The 13,512-nt window shown below is 42.8% G+C and overlaps 1 protein-coding gene across 6 annotated transcripts in view; it reads left to right on the top strand.

The window, feature by feature from the left end:
- Nucleotides 1–13,512, top strand: part of ATRNL1 (attractin like 1) — a 1,008,890-nt gene that overhangs the window by 167,758 nt on the left and 827,620 nt on the right. For all 6 annotated transcript variants that reach the window (XM_053305805.1, XM_053305806.1, XM_053305802.1 and 3 more), the window contains exon 10: nt 1,141–1,295. In XM_053305805.1, coding sequence (XP_053161780.1) covers nt 1,141–1,295 — 155 coding nt within the window. The remainder of the gene's footprint in view (nt 1–1,140; nt 1,296–13,512) is intronic.

Raw genomic sequence — 13,512 nt, 5'->3', positions numbered from 1 at the left:
GCGGCGGCGGCGGTGGCGGCGGCGGGGGGGGGGGGGGGCGGCTGGTTTCCAGCGCCCCTATAATGTTAAATACGGGCGCTGGCGGGGGCAAGGAGGCGGGAGGGCTAAGCAAGCCCTCCCCGCCCTAAAAACAAGGCCCCCCTTCGGTGCCGGTCCGGACTTCTCCGGACCGTGCACATCCCTACCAGTTACTCCCCCCCTGCTAAATAAAGAGAATTACCATGTTAAAAGGTCGCCTCTTCGCCAAGTTAGCAGGGGTTAGCAGATTTGAAGAAATCTGGCTAGAATAAGCCAGGATTGGTTGGTTTGTATGTCATGACTGGTCCTGGCGTATTTCTAACTGCAAGAAGTAGAATACTTCTGAGGCTCATGTGTGAAAAATATTGAGGGGATCATGTGCTTCTGAGGTTAATGGACAGGGCACAAAGTGAAGGTTTAATTTTGTTTCAGGTGACATCTGAACCAGCCCAGTAAATGTATATAGTAACTAAAACATAGCCCATATATTTAATTTTATTTCCATGTTTGGGGGGGTGGGACAAAACAAAACAACATAATCCCATGCAAGCACCTATCTAATAATAATGATCTTAATGAAATATGGTGCATGACAGTATTTATTAAGAATAAACATCAGTATAATAGAATTTGATTAAGCAATTGGGAATATAACTGAAATTATTGTGGGACTTTAATAGGAATGAAGGTATCACAAAGAAATGGGATAAACCAAGAGACGTTTTGATAACTTTTAACTCTCCTAGAATTAAAGAAGCAACTTTACCAAAGGTGTAGTGATAGGTTTGTTTTTGAAGAGCAAGATATAGTTACCTTGAAGGAGATACTGTACATCCAGATGTTTACTATATAGTCTTATTAAATTGAATAAATATTTTAAAAAGAGTAAACATCAGTATTTTGATCTAAAAATTTTAAATAACTTTTTACTATTTTAGTAAACGCTGGATAAACAGGAAGCATAGCAATCTTAAGAATGATAACACTTCCCATAATAGAACTTTGCAATATATTTCTATGAGTATGCTTTTTTTAAATGCACACTTGCTTGCTTGGTATATTAACTTAAATAATCTGAAATAATGTTTCTCTACACACTCATGTACTTCTTATTTTTAACAGGACCATTTTGAAAGAGAGTGGTTTTGCAAGGTATCTCCATTCGGCTGTACTAATCAGTGGAGCTATGCTAATTTTTGGTGGAAACACTCATAATGATACTTCTCTGAGTAATGGTGCAAAGTGTTTTTCTGCTGATTTTCTGGCCTATGACATAGGTAGGTACTATAAGGTTAAATGTTTAAAATTAAAGCATTCGAGCCGTAATATAGAAAAGCTCATATAATATATTCACATGGTATTTCATTCTAGAAAGGTATCTTTATATGTAAAGACAAAATTTCAAATTGCTTTTTTGCACTAATAAGACAGGCCATCTGTTTCACTTTATTCTTAATTAAATTTGATTCCAGCACAAATAATCATGCATGCATACCATTTAAAGCACTGCTAGAACTGTATTGGAACTCAAGTCTCTACATGCAATGGTGAATTAGAGTTTCTTGATCTATAAGTGCTGCCAGGAAGAATGTTCCAGTCCTTGTTTTAGGCAATTCCAATAGATCTGACTCGGGTTACACAGAAGCATCCTATTCTTTATTCTCCTTTCATCACTGTCATTTTGATGATATCTAGTCATCTTTGCAAGAGTTATATTCTTTATAGTGGATAATGAGAAAGCATGTCTACATATCAAGAAAAAGATAAAACCTAAAGATGTGTCTCCTAAAATGTTGAAAACTAAACAAGCATGTGAACTGAAAATAAGATTTGCCATGAAGTTTCAGATACATTAGTTATACTTCATTTGCTGCTACCTATGAGTGTTAGCAAGACTTTATTAGACTGAGCTGAAGAGTTGTGATAGTGTATGGGAGAAGGCATTTTCATAAATTGCTGATATGGTAAAGGTCTACAGCAAGTCTGCACAACATAAGGCCTAGGGGCCAAATCTGGCGTGTGGGGACTCTTGCTGGCACACAGGAAGGTATGTCCTGAAGCCCTAGCAGGAGCCATGAAGAGCTCTTGGCTATCCTGCTGATGAGCAGCAGTGGCTCAGTCAGGGGCGTAACTATAATAGGGCAAGGGGAGACGGTTGTCTGGGGGCCCACTGCCCAGGGGGCCCCCCTGAGGCAAGTCACATGACTGACTCCCCCAGCTGCGCACACACCCGAGCTTCCTTCAGTTGTATTCATCCTCCAAAACTTATGTGAATGTTAAGACCTGGAGCTACCAGAACAGCATGTCTCTCTCTCGTAACATTAAATGACTTGCATCGTCCACAGTTTACAAAACCTGATGTTTTATTGTGGCACATAGGTGTTGATTGATAGATAGATTAGATATGGTTACCACTATTCAGCGTCATTTAAGATTTCTTTACTTCATGAGCTGAGCTTCAGTGGCAGGGGGCCCCATTTTAAAATCTTGTCTCTGGGCCCACTCCAACCTTGCTACGCCCCTGTTTGTTCCCTTCCCTAAACTCTAATAGCTCTCCCCATTTAAAACATTCAAAGAGATTTCTGTACCCAGAGACCATCTTCTAACAATGAACTCCCATTTTAGAGCTACGCCCCTGGGCTCAGTGCAGTTGACCACTTGATACCAGATGGCCCCTGCCCTCCTTGCTGGCCCTGCCTCTGGCCCAGAGTCCACTGACACCACCCTTCATTCTTCTTTTCCCTTCATCTTCCCTCAGACTCCAACCCTCTGCCCTCTCACTTTCATTAATATTTTTAATAATTAATTTTAATGTAGTAATTATTGTCTGAAAATTTATCTCAGCTTCCACACAACACATCATAAGAAGAGCCCTACTTGATCAGGCCCAAGGCCAATCTAGTCCAGCATCCTGATTCACACAATTGCTCACCAGATATTTCTGGGAAGACCACAGGCAAGAGTTGAGGGCATGCCCTCTCTCCTGCTGTTACTCCCCTGCAACTGGTATTTAGAAGCATCTGCCTCTGAGGCTGCATGTCGTTTATAGCCCTTGGACTAGTAGCCACTGGCAGAACATGAATTTATCTAAACCCTTCTTAAAGTCATCCAGGCTGTTGTCTGCCACCACATCTTGTGACAGAGACATCATGGTTGGTTCCAGGGTATTTTAATTGTGCACCCCCGTCTACAGCCATGTTCATCATTGTTGGATTCTAGAACTGGTTTTTGAAATTCAGAGAACACCAGTATAGACCAGAGAACAGATACTGCTGTTTCCTTCCAAATTTTCTGACTAGCAGAGTCAGTGCATCTAAGGCACACAATTACATTGCAGTTGCAATGTCCATTTAGTTGTTTTTTGTTTTGGCAGCATGAATTACCAATATTTCAAATATCTTTGAATTTGATTACACACAATTCTTTATTAATTGGATATGGAGAGAAGTGCTGAATTGCTTAAAGGCTGTAATTTTTATATGTAGCACTGAATTAAAATATGTAAGCCCCGTGAGCCACTTCAATTGATTACCTCTAATGGTTATATTTTCTTGTCACACAATACAGAAATGGTAATCAGTTGTGTGTGTACTGGGACAGTTATAACTTTAGACCCCTTGCATAACTGATCTTTATTTTTTAACATAAAAATTTACAATGTGCTTTATTTCTGAAACTGTAATGCTACATTATTTCTGTTTTTAGATCATTAAAGCACTTTACTTTATTATCTATTATCTATAATTATCTATAATTTTTACCAGTCTCATTTTCCATGCATTATTAATTTGATACAATACAAATGGAACAGATGTACTTTCTTTCTTATTTTAAAATTTGGATAAAGATTAATTAGATGCTAGTTTAATCTTCTGTGCTTTCCCTTTGGCCAGATTAAAAACTTACTCCAACACACATCAGACAGAAATATACTTAGTGAGGACAGAAAAATGAAATTTCTGACATTTTACATTTTTGTTCATATAGAAATCTCTGTTTACAGAAATAGGCACTCACCCAGGTCAGATTGTGTTTTTGATCCAAAACAACTGAGTTATTAATTATTTTTTATTTCTAACTAGCCAACCTTCACAGAGCATCTGTGTGCTTTTGCGGGGCCTGCTGTTCCCCCCCTCCTGCCCCATTCTCTCTTGTCCCCCTCCCTCCTGCCCCACTCTCTCTTGGCTCCTCCCCCTCCCTCCTGCCCCACTCTCTCTTGCCCCCTCCCCCTCCCTCATGCCCCACTCTCTCTTGCCCCCTCCCCCTCCCTCATGCCCCACTCTCTCTTGCCCCCCTCCCACCACAGCCAGGTCCGTCTTACCCGGGGCAGTGGTGGTGGGCAGAAAAGTTTTCCTCCCATCCCAGACTCCAATGCCTCCTGTCTCCGGCAGCCAGTCCCGGCCAGGCCGCCGCCTCTTCTATATCTTAGACGGCCCGGCCAGGTCGTCCCGGTGCCTCCACCTCCTGCTTGGTTGGGCGGCTGCCGTCGCCCCTCTCATACCTGGGACGGCCTGGCCTGGCCAGGCCGTCCTGCAGCCTCCGCCTCCCGCTTGCTCAGGCTGCCGCCAACGCCACTCATACCTGTCACAGCCAGGCCATCCCACCACTTCTCACCAGGTCGGGGGGCCGCCGCCTCCTAGCAGCCAGCCGAGGCCACCTCCTCTGGCCATTTTGCTTGTGGCTCTTCCCCACCGCTGCCATTTTTTCTGACCCCTCAACTCTCACTGGGCCCAGGAACTCTAGCAATGTCTCACAAGAGTTCCTCCGGCAAATCCTGGGCACGCATGTCCCAAGAGAATTAAATATATAGATGTTTATATCCTGCCTTTCTTCAAAGTAATCAGGGTGGGTTTTTAAAGAAAATGTCAAGTTGATGTCCCTGCTTTTCTTTTTCTTTTTTTAAATGAGGAATTAATTGGCTTGTCTGCTAGGCAAAGCCAACTACAACATACATGAAGGGTCATAAAGGCCCAAGCCAATTGAGTCTTTTTTGGACTCAGTTCAGAGACCAAAATTTGCTAAGTACAAATAACCTACGTGCATAATTCTGCAACAACCTTACTATGCATCTACGACAACAGCCACTGACAAAATGTTGTGTTTTTTTAGTAGTAGAAATTTCTGACACTGCGATGGATTTCAGGCACTGTGATGGATTTATGAAAGGGATGGTGGTATTGTAACAGCATGTTAGTGAGACTCTTAAATGATTTGAGAATCTAACCAAATTTATCAGCAGTGTGAGAGATTTGCCCCACAAGATGATCATTAACCCGATGTGGGATGCGCAAGTTCTTCCTATGGCTCTCTTGCATATACTCACTTTGTAGGCCTTGGTAGTCTCTCTCCTTTAGGCTTTTGAGGCAGAAGTAACAAGATCATCAACTTGCATCAACAGGCTTTTTTAATTGAACAGGAACAGGATAAATTGGTAAAGACTCGAATAGAATAGAATCCTTGACAAACTCCAGCCATACAATTTTGGTGGGAAATGTAAATTGACAGTACCAAATCACACAGGATGGAATACATTTTTTTTAAAAAAATGGCTACAAATTAAACATTTATAATCACCAGACCACCTTTTTTGTCTTATTTAGATGCGAGCTTTGTGAAAGGGGTACAGCAATTTACAACTTTGAATTAATAACTTTTGGTAATTTTGATAAGTCATGAATATGGATGCAGAGTCTTCTTTCTTTTGTGATGCCCTTTTGCATCTTCAAGATTTCATTCAGGAGAGGAGAGCTGGTCTTGTGGTAGCAAGCATGACTTGTCCCCTTAACTAAGCAGGGTCCACCCTGGTTGCATATGAATGGGAGCCTTGATGTGTGAGTACTGTAAGGTAATCCCCTTAGGAGATGGAGCCACTCTGGGAAGAGCAGAAGTTCCCAAGTTCCATCCCTGTCATCTCCAAGATAGGGCTGGGAGAGATTCCTGCCTGCAACCTTGGAGAAGCCATTGCCAGTTTGTGAAGATAATACTGAGCTAGATAGACCAATGGTCTGACTCAGTGTATGGCAGTTTCCTATGTTCCTATCCATCTGTGTGAGGAGACTTATTTTTCTGCACTGTGTCTTTTTTCTTTGCTTTTTGGTTAATGTCTTCCTTTTGTCTTCTGTCTGATGTTTCTCTGTCTGGTCTCAGACTGGAGTGGATGAAGGAAGTGGGTAGAAGTCACCCTTGTCCTTCTCTTGTCCACACTCCTGGTAGCTTCTCTTGCCTCTGGATGCCTCTGCCTCACTCTGCCTCAAAGGCAGGATGCCTCTGAGTATCAGTTGCAGGGGAGTCACAGCAGGAAGGAGATCATGCCCTCAACTACTGCCTGTAGACTTCCAGCACTATCTGGTGGGCTACTGTGTGAAACAGGATGTTGGACTAAATGGGCCTTGGGCCTGATCCAGCAGGGCTGTTCTTATGCTCTTATGGTTCTGTCTTCCTGCCCCCATGGATATGTGTGGCAGAACCATCAGTTCTGTCCTTCCCCCCACTTTATTGGCCTCCCCTGTTCTTCCTTTAAATAACCCTTGACAGCATTGGCATTTACATGCCTATGCAAGTGATGCTCCATTTTATGAGCAGAGGTCTCTTGAGACTTTGCTTTCAGTAGGCAACTCTGGCAACGCTGCTCATTCTGCTGTTGACAATGACATTCTCATCTGTCCTTGCCTACCTTATCCTTTCAAGTCTGTCTGACTGCTTCCCTGTGAACTGTGGTGGGCTAGGCAGGATTGGCTGGGGAAACTCTGACAGGAAGAATTTGGAATATTATATAATATAAATATGAACACACACAAATGTATATACATCCTACACATGTCTGCAGGAAACAGGGAACATAGAGACAGATTGATTCAGTAGCTTCAGCTCCCTGACAATTGGGAGTATGTTTCTGGATAGACACTTCTGGTTTCTGCCACAGAACAACAAAGCCACAATTACTCTGAAAGAATGTATTCAAAGAATGTATTCAAAGAATATACCACACTTATTTGAAGTGCAGCTGTACATCTGGGCAAATCTGTGTAAACCTACTTCTAACAGAGGGTGCTTCATGTATCACTGGTGTAGCTAGTGCATAGGAGGCCTGTGTTCAACTTCTGGTGTGCGGGTCCTTCACTCACCCTTGGTGGTGGAGGCCCAGGAGCAGTGCGTGTTCTGAATACACAGCCCACTCACCCTTTGCCCCCCTGCTGCCTGTTTGCCACATGCTGCTGCCTCTTCTCCTCTCACCTTTCCCTCTCCTCTTCCTCTTCCTGTGCATGATATTTGCAAGCACTTCCTGTTTCCGCATGCAGGAGTGGTGGAGGAGGAGACAGAAAGCGGGCAGGAGCATGAAGGTGTGGGAATGGTGGCAGCAATGGCCATCCAACTGGTGGGGGGTGAGAGGAGGGAAGAACACAGCTCCGAGGGGCAAAAAGACCCCAAGGGCCGATGTACTCATGGGCCACCCTGTCCCTGTCTTGCCTTTAAAATCTTGTTGGATTATATAGATTTGTCTTTGATGAAAAGCTGCACTTAAAACTTATGTCAGACATGTATGCTGCTGCTTTCATTAGCTATGTTCCCTGCTACTAAAGAGAAGACCTTAAAAAAAACAGGGGGGGGGGGCTTTACTAGTTACTGATTAGTTTTGGACCCAGTTCAAGGTGTAGGCTCTTTTCTTTAAAGTTGCTTTATGGCCTAGGTAGGATCCACATGCCTCAGAGACATCTTATTTTATACCTTAAGTCCAGCCACTGCTTACATTTTGCAGGAAGGATCCCTGTTCTGTGTGTCCACAGTTTGTGAACTGGAGATATATGGTATAGAGTAAGACTTCTACTTGTGTTTTGGGCAGTATAGAAATGTATTAAATAAATAGATAGATAGACAGACAGACAGACAGACAGATAGATAGATAGCTCTGAGGCCATGAAATGATCACTTAATGAAGCTTTGTAACTGATCTGACTTTGCGGGTTCCCGCTTTCCTCCACAAAAGAGGGTATAAAAACCTGTCTCTTCTGCATGTCTGCTTAATGAGTCAGCATGTGTTTCCAGAGGTGTTCTAACCCTTGGATCTTGGGGTCCCAAGGTCGGGGGTGGTGGTAGCTACAAATGGCCAGAGTAGCTAACTTACATGCTATTTTTTTAAAAAAATCAAAGCTGCCGTGGGGTGGTTGCGGGCTGGTGAGCCGAGTAGTCGATCCCCCCCCCCCGGTTGCGGGGGGAGCAACTGCTGGACATATCCTCTCAGCCCAGCGGCTGTTGTGAACTGCGAGGCACACCTGCGCAGTTCAGAGAAAGAACGTTGCAAGCTGTGCATGCCTTCTCTCCTGCTGTTGCTCCCCTGCAACTGGTGTTGAGAGGCATCATGCCTCTGAGGCTGGAGATGGCCCACAGACTTGTAGGAAATTGATTATCTAGACCCATTTCAAACTGGTTTTTGGATGGGCTATGGGGTGGTCTGCCCTGGTCGGCCTGATGGATAGAAGACGAGAGGTCTATCAATGGCTACTAGATGGAGGGCTATAGGCCATCTCCAGCCTCAGAGGCAGGATGAGTAACAGCTGGAGGGGAGTAACAGCTGGAGGGAGGGTATGCCCTCAACTCCTGCCTGTAGGCTTCCAGCATGGGCCACTATGTGAAACAGGATGCTAGACTAGATGGGCCTTGGGCCTGATCCAGAAGGGCCGTTCTTATGTTCTCCAATGAGGATTTGACAGGGGCATAGTGACTCTGTAGGTCTTTTTGGATCTCTCAGCGGCTTTCAGTTCTATCGACCATAGTATCCTTCTGGAGAGTCTGAGAGGGTTGGGAGTGGGAGGCACTGCTTTGCAGTAATTCTGCCTCATACGTCTCAGGCAGGTTCCAAATGGTGTTGCTTCTGGAAGACTGTTCTTCAAAATGTGACATTTTATATGATATCCCCTAGGGGTATATACTGTGTCCAATGCTTTTTAATAGCTACATGAAACCACTGGGACAGATCATCAGATTTTGTGCATAGTGTTGTCAGTTTGCTGATAACACCCAAAACGTTTTCCTCCATGTCAACATAATCGGGAGAAGGCATAACCTCCCTAAATGCATGCCTGGAGGCAGTAATCGGATGGATGAGGGATAACGAACTGAGACTGAATCCAAATAAGCTGGAGGTAGTTACTGTGTAGGTCTTGAACTCAGGAGACAATTCTGATCTGCCAGTTTTTGGAGGGACTGTTCCAAACAGAAGGAACAGAAGGAAAAGGTACACAGTCTGGGAGTGCTTTTGCACCCAAACCTCTCCCTGGTGTCTCAGGTTGAGGCAGTGGCAGAACAGTAGTATATATGTATTTATTTCTTTTCTTTCTTTCTTTCTTTCTTTCTTTCTTTCTTTCTTTCTTTCTTTCTTTCTTTCACCACACCATCCAAAGGCTCTGGGTAGTGCACAAGTTTAAAAAACATAAAAACAACCACCTTTTAAAACACACTGACAACTGCAATGCACTCTATGTGGGGCTGCCTTTGTATGTAGTCTGGAAACTTCAGTTGGTACAGAATGTGGCATCCAGCTTGGTCTCTGGGTTATCTCGAAGATACCATATTACTCCTATGTTAAATAAACTACACTGGCTACCAATAAGTTTTCGAGCAAAGATACAAGATGCTGGTTATAATCTCTAAAGTCCTAAAGAGAACTTCTTATTCATTATGAGCCCCATCTCCCATTGAGATAATCTGGAGAGGTTCATCTGCAGTTCGACTGGTGGCTACACAGGGACAGGCCTTCTGTGTGTTGCCACTCTGAGACTCTGGAATCTGCTCCAAGATCCTCTCCATCTCTGACAACTTCGCCCAAGCTTTTTAACTAGACTTGTAGTTTTAAATTGTTTTAAGGTTTTAATTTCTGTTTTAATTTGTTTTTTGTTGTAAACTGCCCAGAGATGGATGTTTGGGGTGGTGTACTAAACAAACAAACAAATACATAATGTAAATTCAGCGGATCAAAACTAAGTTACATTATGTTTATTAATATTAATGTAATATACAGTTTCTCCTTCCCTCTTTTTCTGAAGCATCATTTTGTCAAACTATTTGTTGACTCTGTTTTTTGCTTGTAATTAACTGATTTTAATTCAGATTAGATATGTATCAGCTGAATCCATTTTGAGGTGAAATACTCTAATTCTGTGTGTTCAGTAACAGCAAAAATCAATATTACTGTATAATATTTGCAATTTATACCATGTAATATGAAAAGTAGGAGGTGGATCTAGCTTTGACAAACATCCATAATTGAGTGGTTCATTGGCTTACTATCTCTCAAAATGTAAAGTAACATATTATATATTTGTGCATACTTAAAAGTCATGAATGTAACTGTGGTGCAATCTGCAGCCTCAGTTCTTGCTCCAATATTAGGAAACAAAAATATTTATAGTATAGGGCGCTAATTGGTTTGAATCAATTCAGTTTGTCTATCTATTGAAGGTTGTTTGGGAGAGAATCTATTGTTCTATGTAGGCTGTGCTGTAGATGTTATACCTGTAGTTAAAATTTATTATATGGCATTTCAGGCAGGTCGGTCTGGCTTTATGTTTTGCTGAGAAAGTGGCCTTTTTATGACCAGAATAAAGACAGAAATTTATTTGACATGGAATAAAGTGGTAAAGAAGTTTCCCACTCTTGTGCCAAACTTCAATGATATATTTTATTTGTTGTCTTGCCATCCAGTCCTGAAGCACAAAGACAAACATATATTTTAAGTCCATGTTGGGTGATGTTTCTTTATTGTACACAGGCAAACAGGAGAAGTAATTTTTATTTTCAGTGATACTCAGTTGTTTGAATCAAATTTATGTGGATTTAGTGTGTGTATCTCATGCAGTTCAATTCAAAAACAGCTCCTATATTCCATTTCTGAATAAGTGGATGTCCCAGGTCATTTTGATCAATGAGGCTGTGGAATCCATGCTAACCTATTTATAACTAGCCAACCCTGCACAGAGCATCTGTGCGCTCTTTGGGGATGGTGGTTACCCCCCCCCCGCTTCTGCCCCAGACTCTACTTCTGGGCCCAGCCACCTCTCCTCTCTACTGCCACTTCTGCCCACCACCACTTTCTCCCCCCCCCCCAGGCCTTGCCTCTGTGGCCGGGCCAGGCCTGCCACCTCTGGACTCCATGGCCAGGCCGCTGCTGCGGCAACCAATCTTCCTGGGTGTGCCTCAGCCAATCAGGCACGTCCACAACCCAGCCAATCAGTTGGGCTCTGGGACGCACATTCCAAAGCACACCAGGGGAATTAATAAAATAAGATTTCTCTCCTCTACAATCAAGAACTTCTTCTGACCAGTAACAGTTGCATTCCAACTGACCTTAACCATCACAGCCGCCGCCTCCGTATCTGCATATGGAATCCCCACTGCCCAATCAACATGGTGATTCTGCTCTCACAGGCTCCTTCTCCCTATCTGCATATGGAATCCCCACTGCCCAATCAGGTGCTTCTACTTGCAACCTCTGTCAGCCAATCGCCTTCTTTCTCCCATGTCCCCACGCATGGCCCGTCTTGGAGAATTAATAATATAGATGGTCTGTATATAGGATATGTGTCTAAAATAGGGATGTGCAAAAAATTTCGGGCACAGATTGATCTGTGCTCGAAACGAGCAATTTCGGGTGATTCGGGTCCGAACTGAATCACCCCCGATGTCCCCCGATATTTTTCGGGGCTGCCGAATCACCCCTGATTCGTGCCCGAAAAATTTGGGTGATTCGGGATGACATCTCTTTGAATTTCCCGCCTTTTTGCCTCCATTGATTTGAATGCAAAAAGGTCTGATGTGATGTCAGCTCGAATTTTGGGTCCCAGGGGCAAAATAGTGGGGTTGGGTGGTAGTGCCTAATGGATCTACCACCCAACCCCACTATTTTGCCCCTGTGACCCGTTTTTCTTACCCGAATCGATTCGGATTTAATCTGAATCCAAACCGAATCAGGGGTGATTCGGGTAGCCCAGATTCGGGCACAGAACAGAACGGGGGTGATTTGGTTCGGGTCCCGAACCGAATCACCGAAAACCCGAATTGCACACCCCTAGTCTAAAATAGACTTGGACAGTCATGCATTTATACTGGGCTGGTTCAAACATCATGCAGAGCCAAGATTAAATCTTGGTTTTATTCGCTGTCAGCCAGTCTTGGGAGATGTGCTTCATTTCCTCCCCTGCCCGTGTACTTTCAGTTGTGAAACCTTGGTTTCAGACCATGGTTTATTTCAAGTACTTGGTTAGAATAAGCCCAGTTAAAACCAATTCTGGCTTGTTTCTAATCACAATGGGAAGAAGAATTTTTCTGACACATGAATGGGAAGGCAAGGTGGGAGCATATGTCCCCAAGGTTGGTTGACAGCATATGAAGGCAAGACTTAGTTTTGGCTCCATGTGACTTCTGTACTCATCCACTATCTAAATGTTCACACATTTAGGCAAAGACAAGCTGAGGTTTACAGAAGGCAAATGGTACTCTATCTTGTGTTAAGTGTCTATCTGCTTGGAAATGGCTTCACTTGATGGGCAAGAATATAATTCCGGTCCAGGTTTTAAAGCTAAGGAAAACTATTTTTCTGCACAGAGCTCTGTTCAATGTTTAGCAGTTATTGAGAAAGCTAGGTAAGATAAGAAGAGAGGCTATTTGTAACATGCTTCTTTTTCCTTCCCATGCACTATTGAAAAGACCTGTCAGTTTGATAAATAACATGAGCAAGCAAGGAATTATTATATCTGGAGCCTGCAAGAATTCCTTATCTTAAACTTGACTTTTAATAATGATTTTATAGGGTTTTTTCTTTTTCAATGCAAAATCCCACCCTTTTCATAGGGGAAAAATAATACAAACATTGCCTTGAACTCTTCCCTCCTCCCCCTTAGATCAAATGAAAATGTATGGTGTCTGTGGCTTTTGTAGGGTGTTTTTTTCCCCCCTGGTCACCATACACATAGATCTTTTTATGTGCTCCAGTAACCTGTCTCTGAGACATCCACTGAATTATAGGAACTTGAAGACACTTGAATTTATAGCATAATGGAAAGATCTTGCTGGGAAGCTGTTGTGATAAAATATGTCTGCTTTGTATAGCTCACATGAAAAAAAATGTTCCTGAAATAGAAATTGAATTCATAATTGTTCATCACTTTTATTTTCCTATAAATAATATAACTCTTTGTCTAAGTCTCTTGTAATCTAAATATGAAAAGTGCATCCAGGGCTGCTGGGCACCAGAATAAGGAAAACACACATCTTCTTTTTAATATCAACCTCTTGTTCTGCTGCTTGTGATCAATATCCATTAATTGCTGGATGACAGTGGTGATAACACTTCTAATGTATTTTTGAAGCTGCTCTTTCAAGAAAGTGCATTTCTTTTGAATACTGTTGATGCTACTCATCATTGCCTATCTCGCAAACACCATGTTACTCAAATATTATGAGTTGCAATATTCTTGATAGCTTTTTGGCCACCCATTAAAA

This window comes from Hemicordylus capensis, chromosome 3 (assembly GCF_027244095.1).
Source record: "Hemicordylus capensis ecotype Gifberg chromosome 3, rHemCap1.1.pri, whole genome shotgun sequence".
Lineage (NCBI taxonomy): Eukaryota > Metazoa > Chordata > Lepidosauria > Squamata > Cordylidae > Hemicordylus > Hemicordylus capensis.
This window is presented reverse-complemented; position numbering and strand designations above follow the sequence as displayed.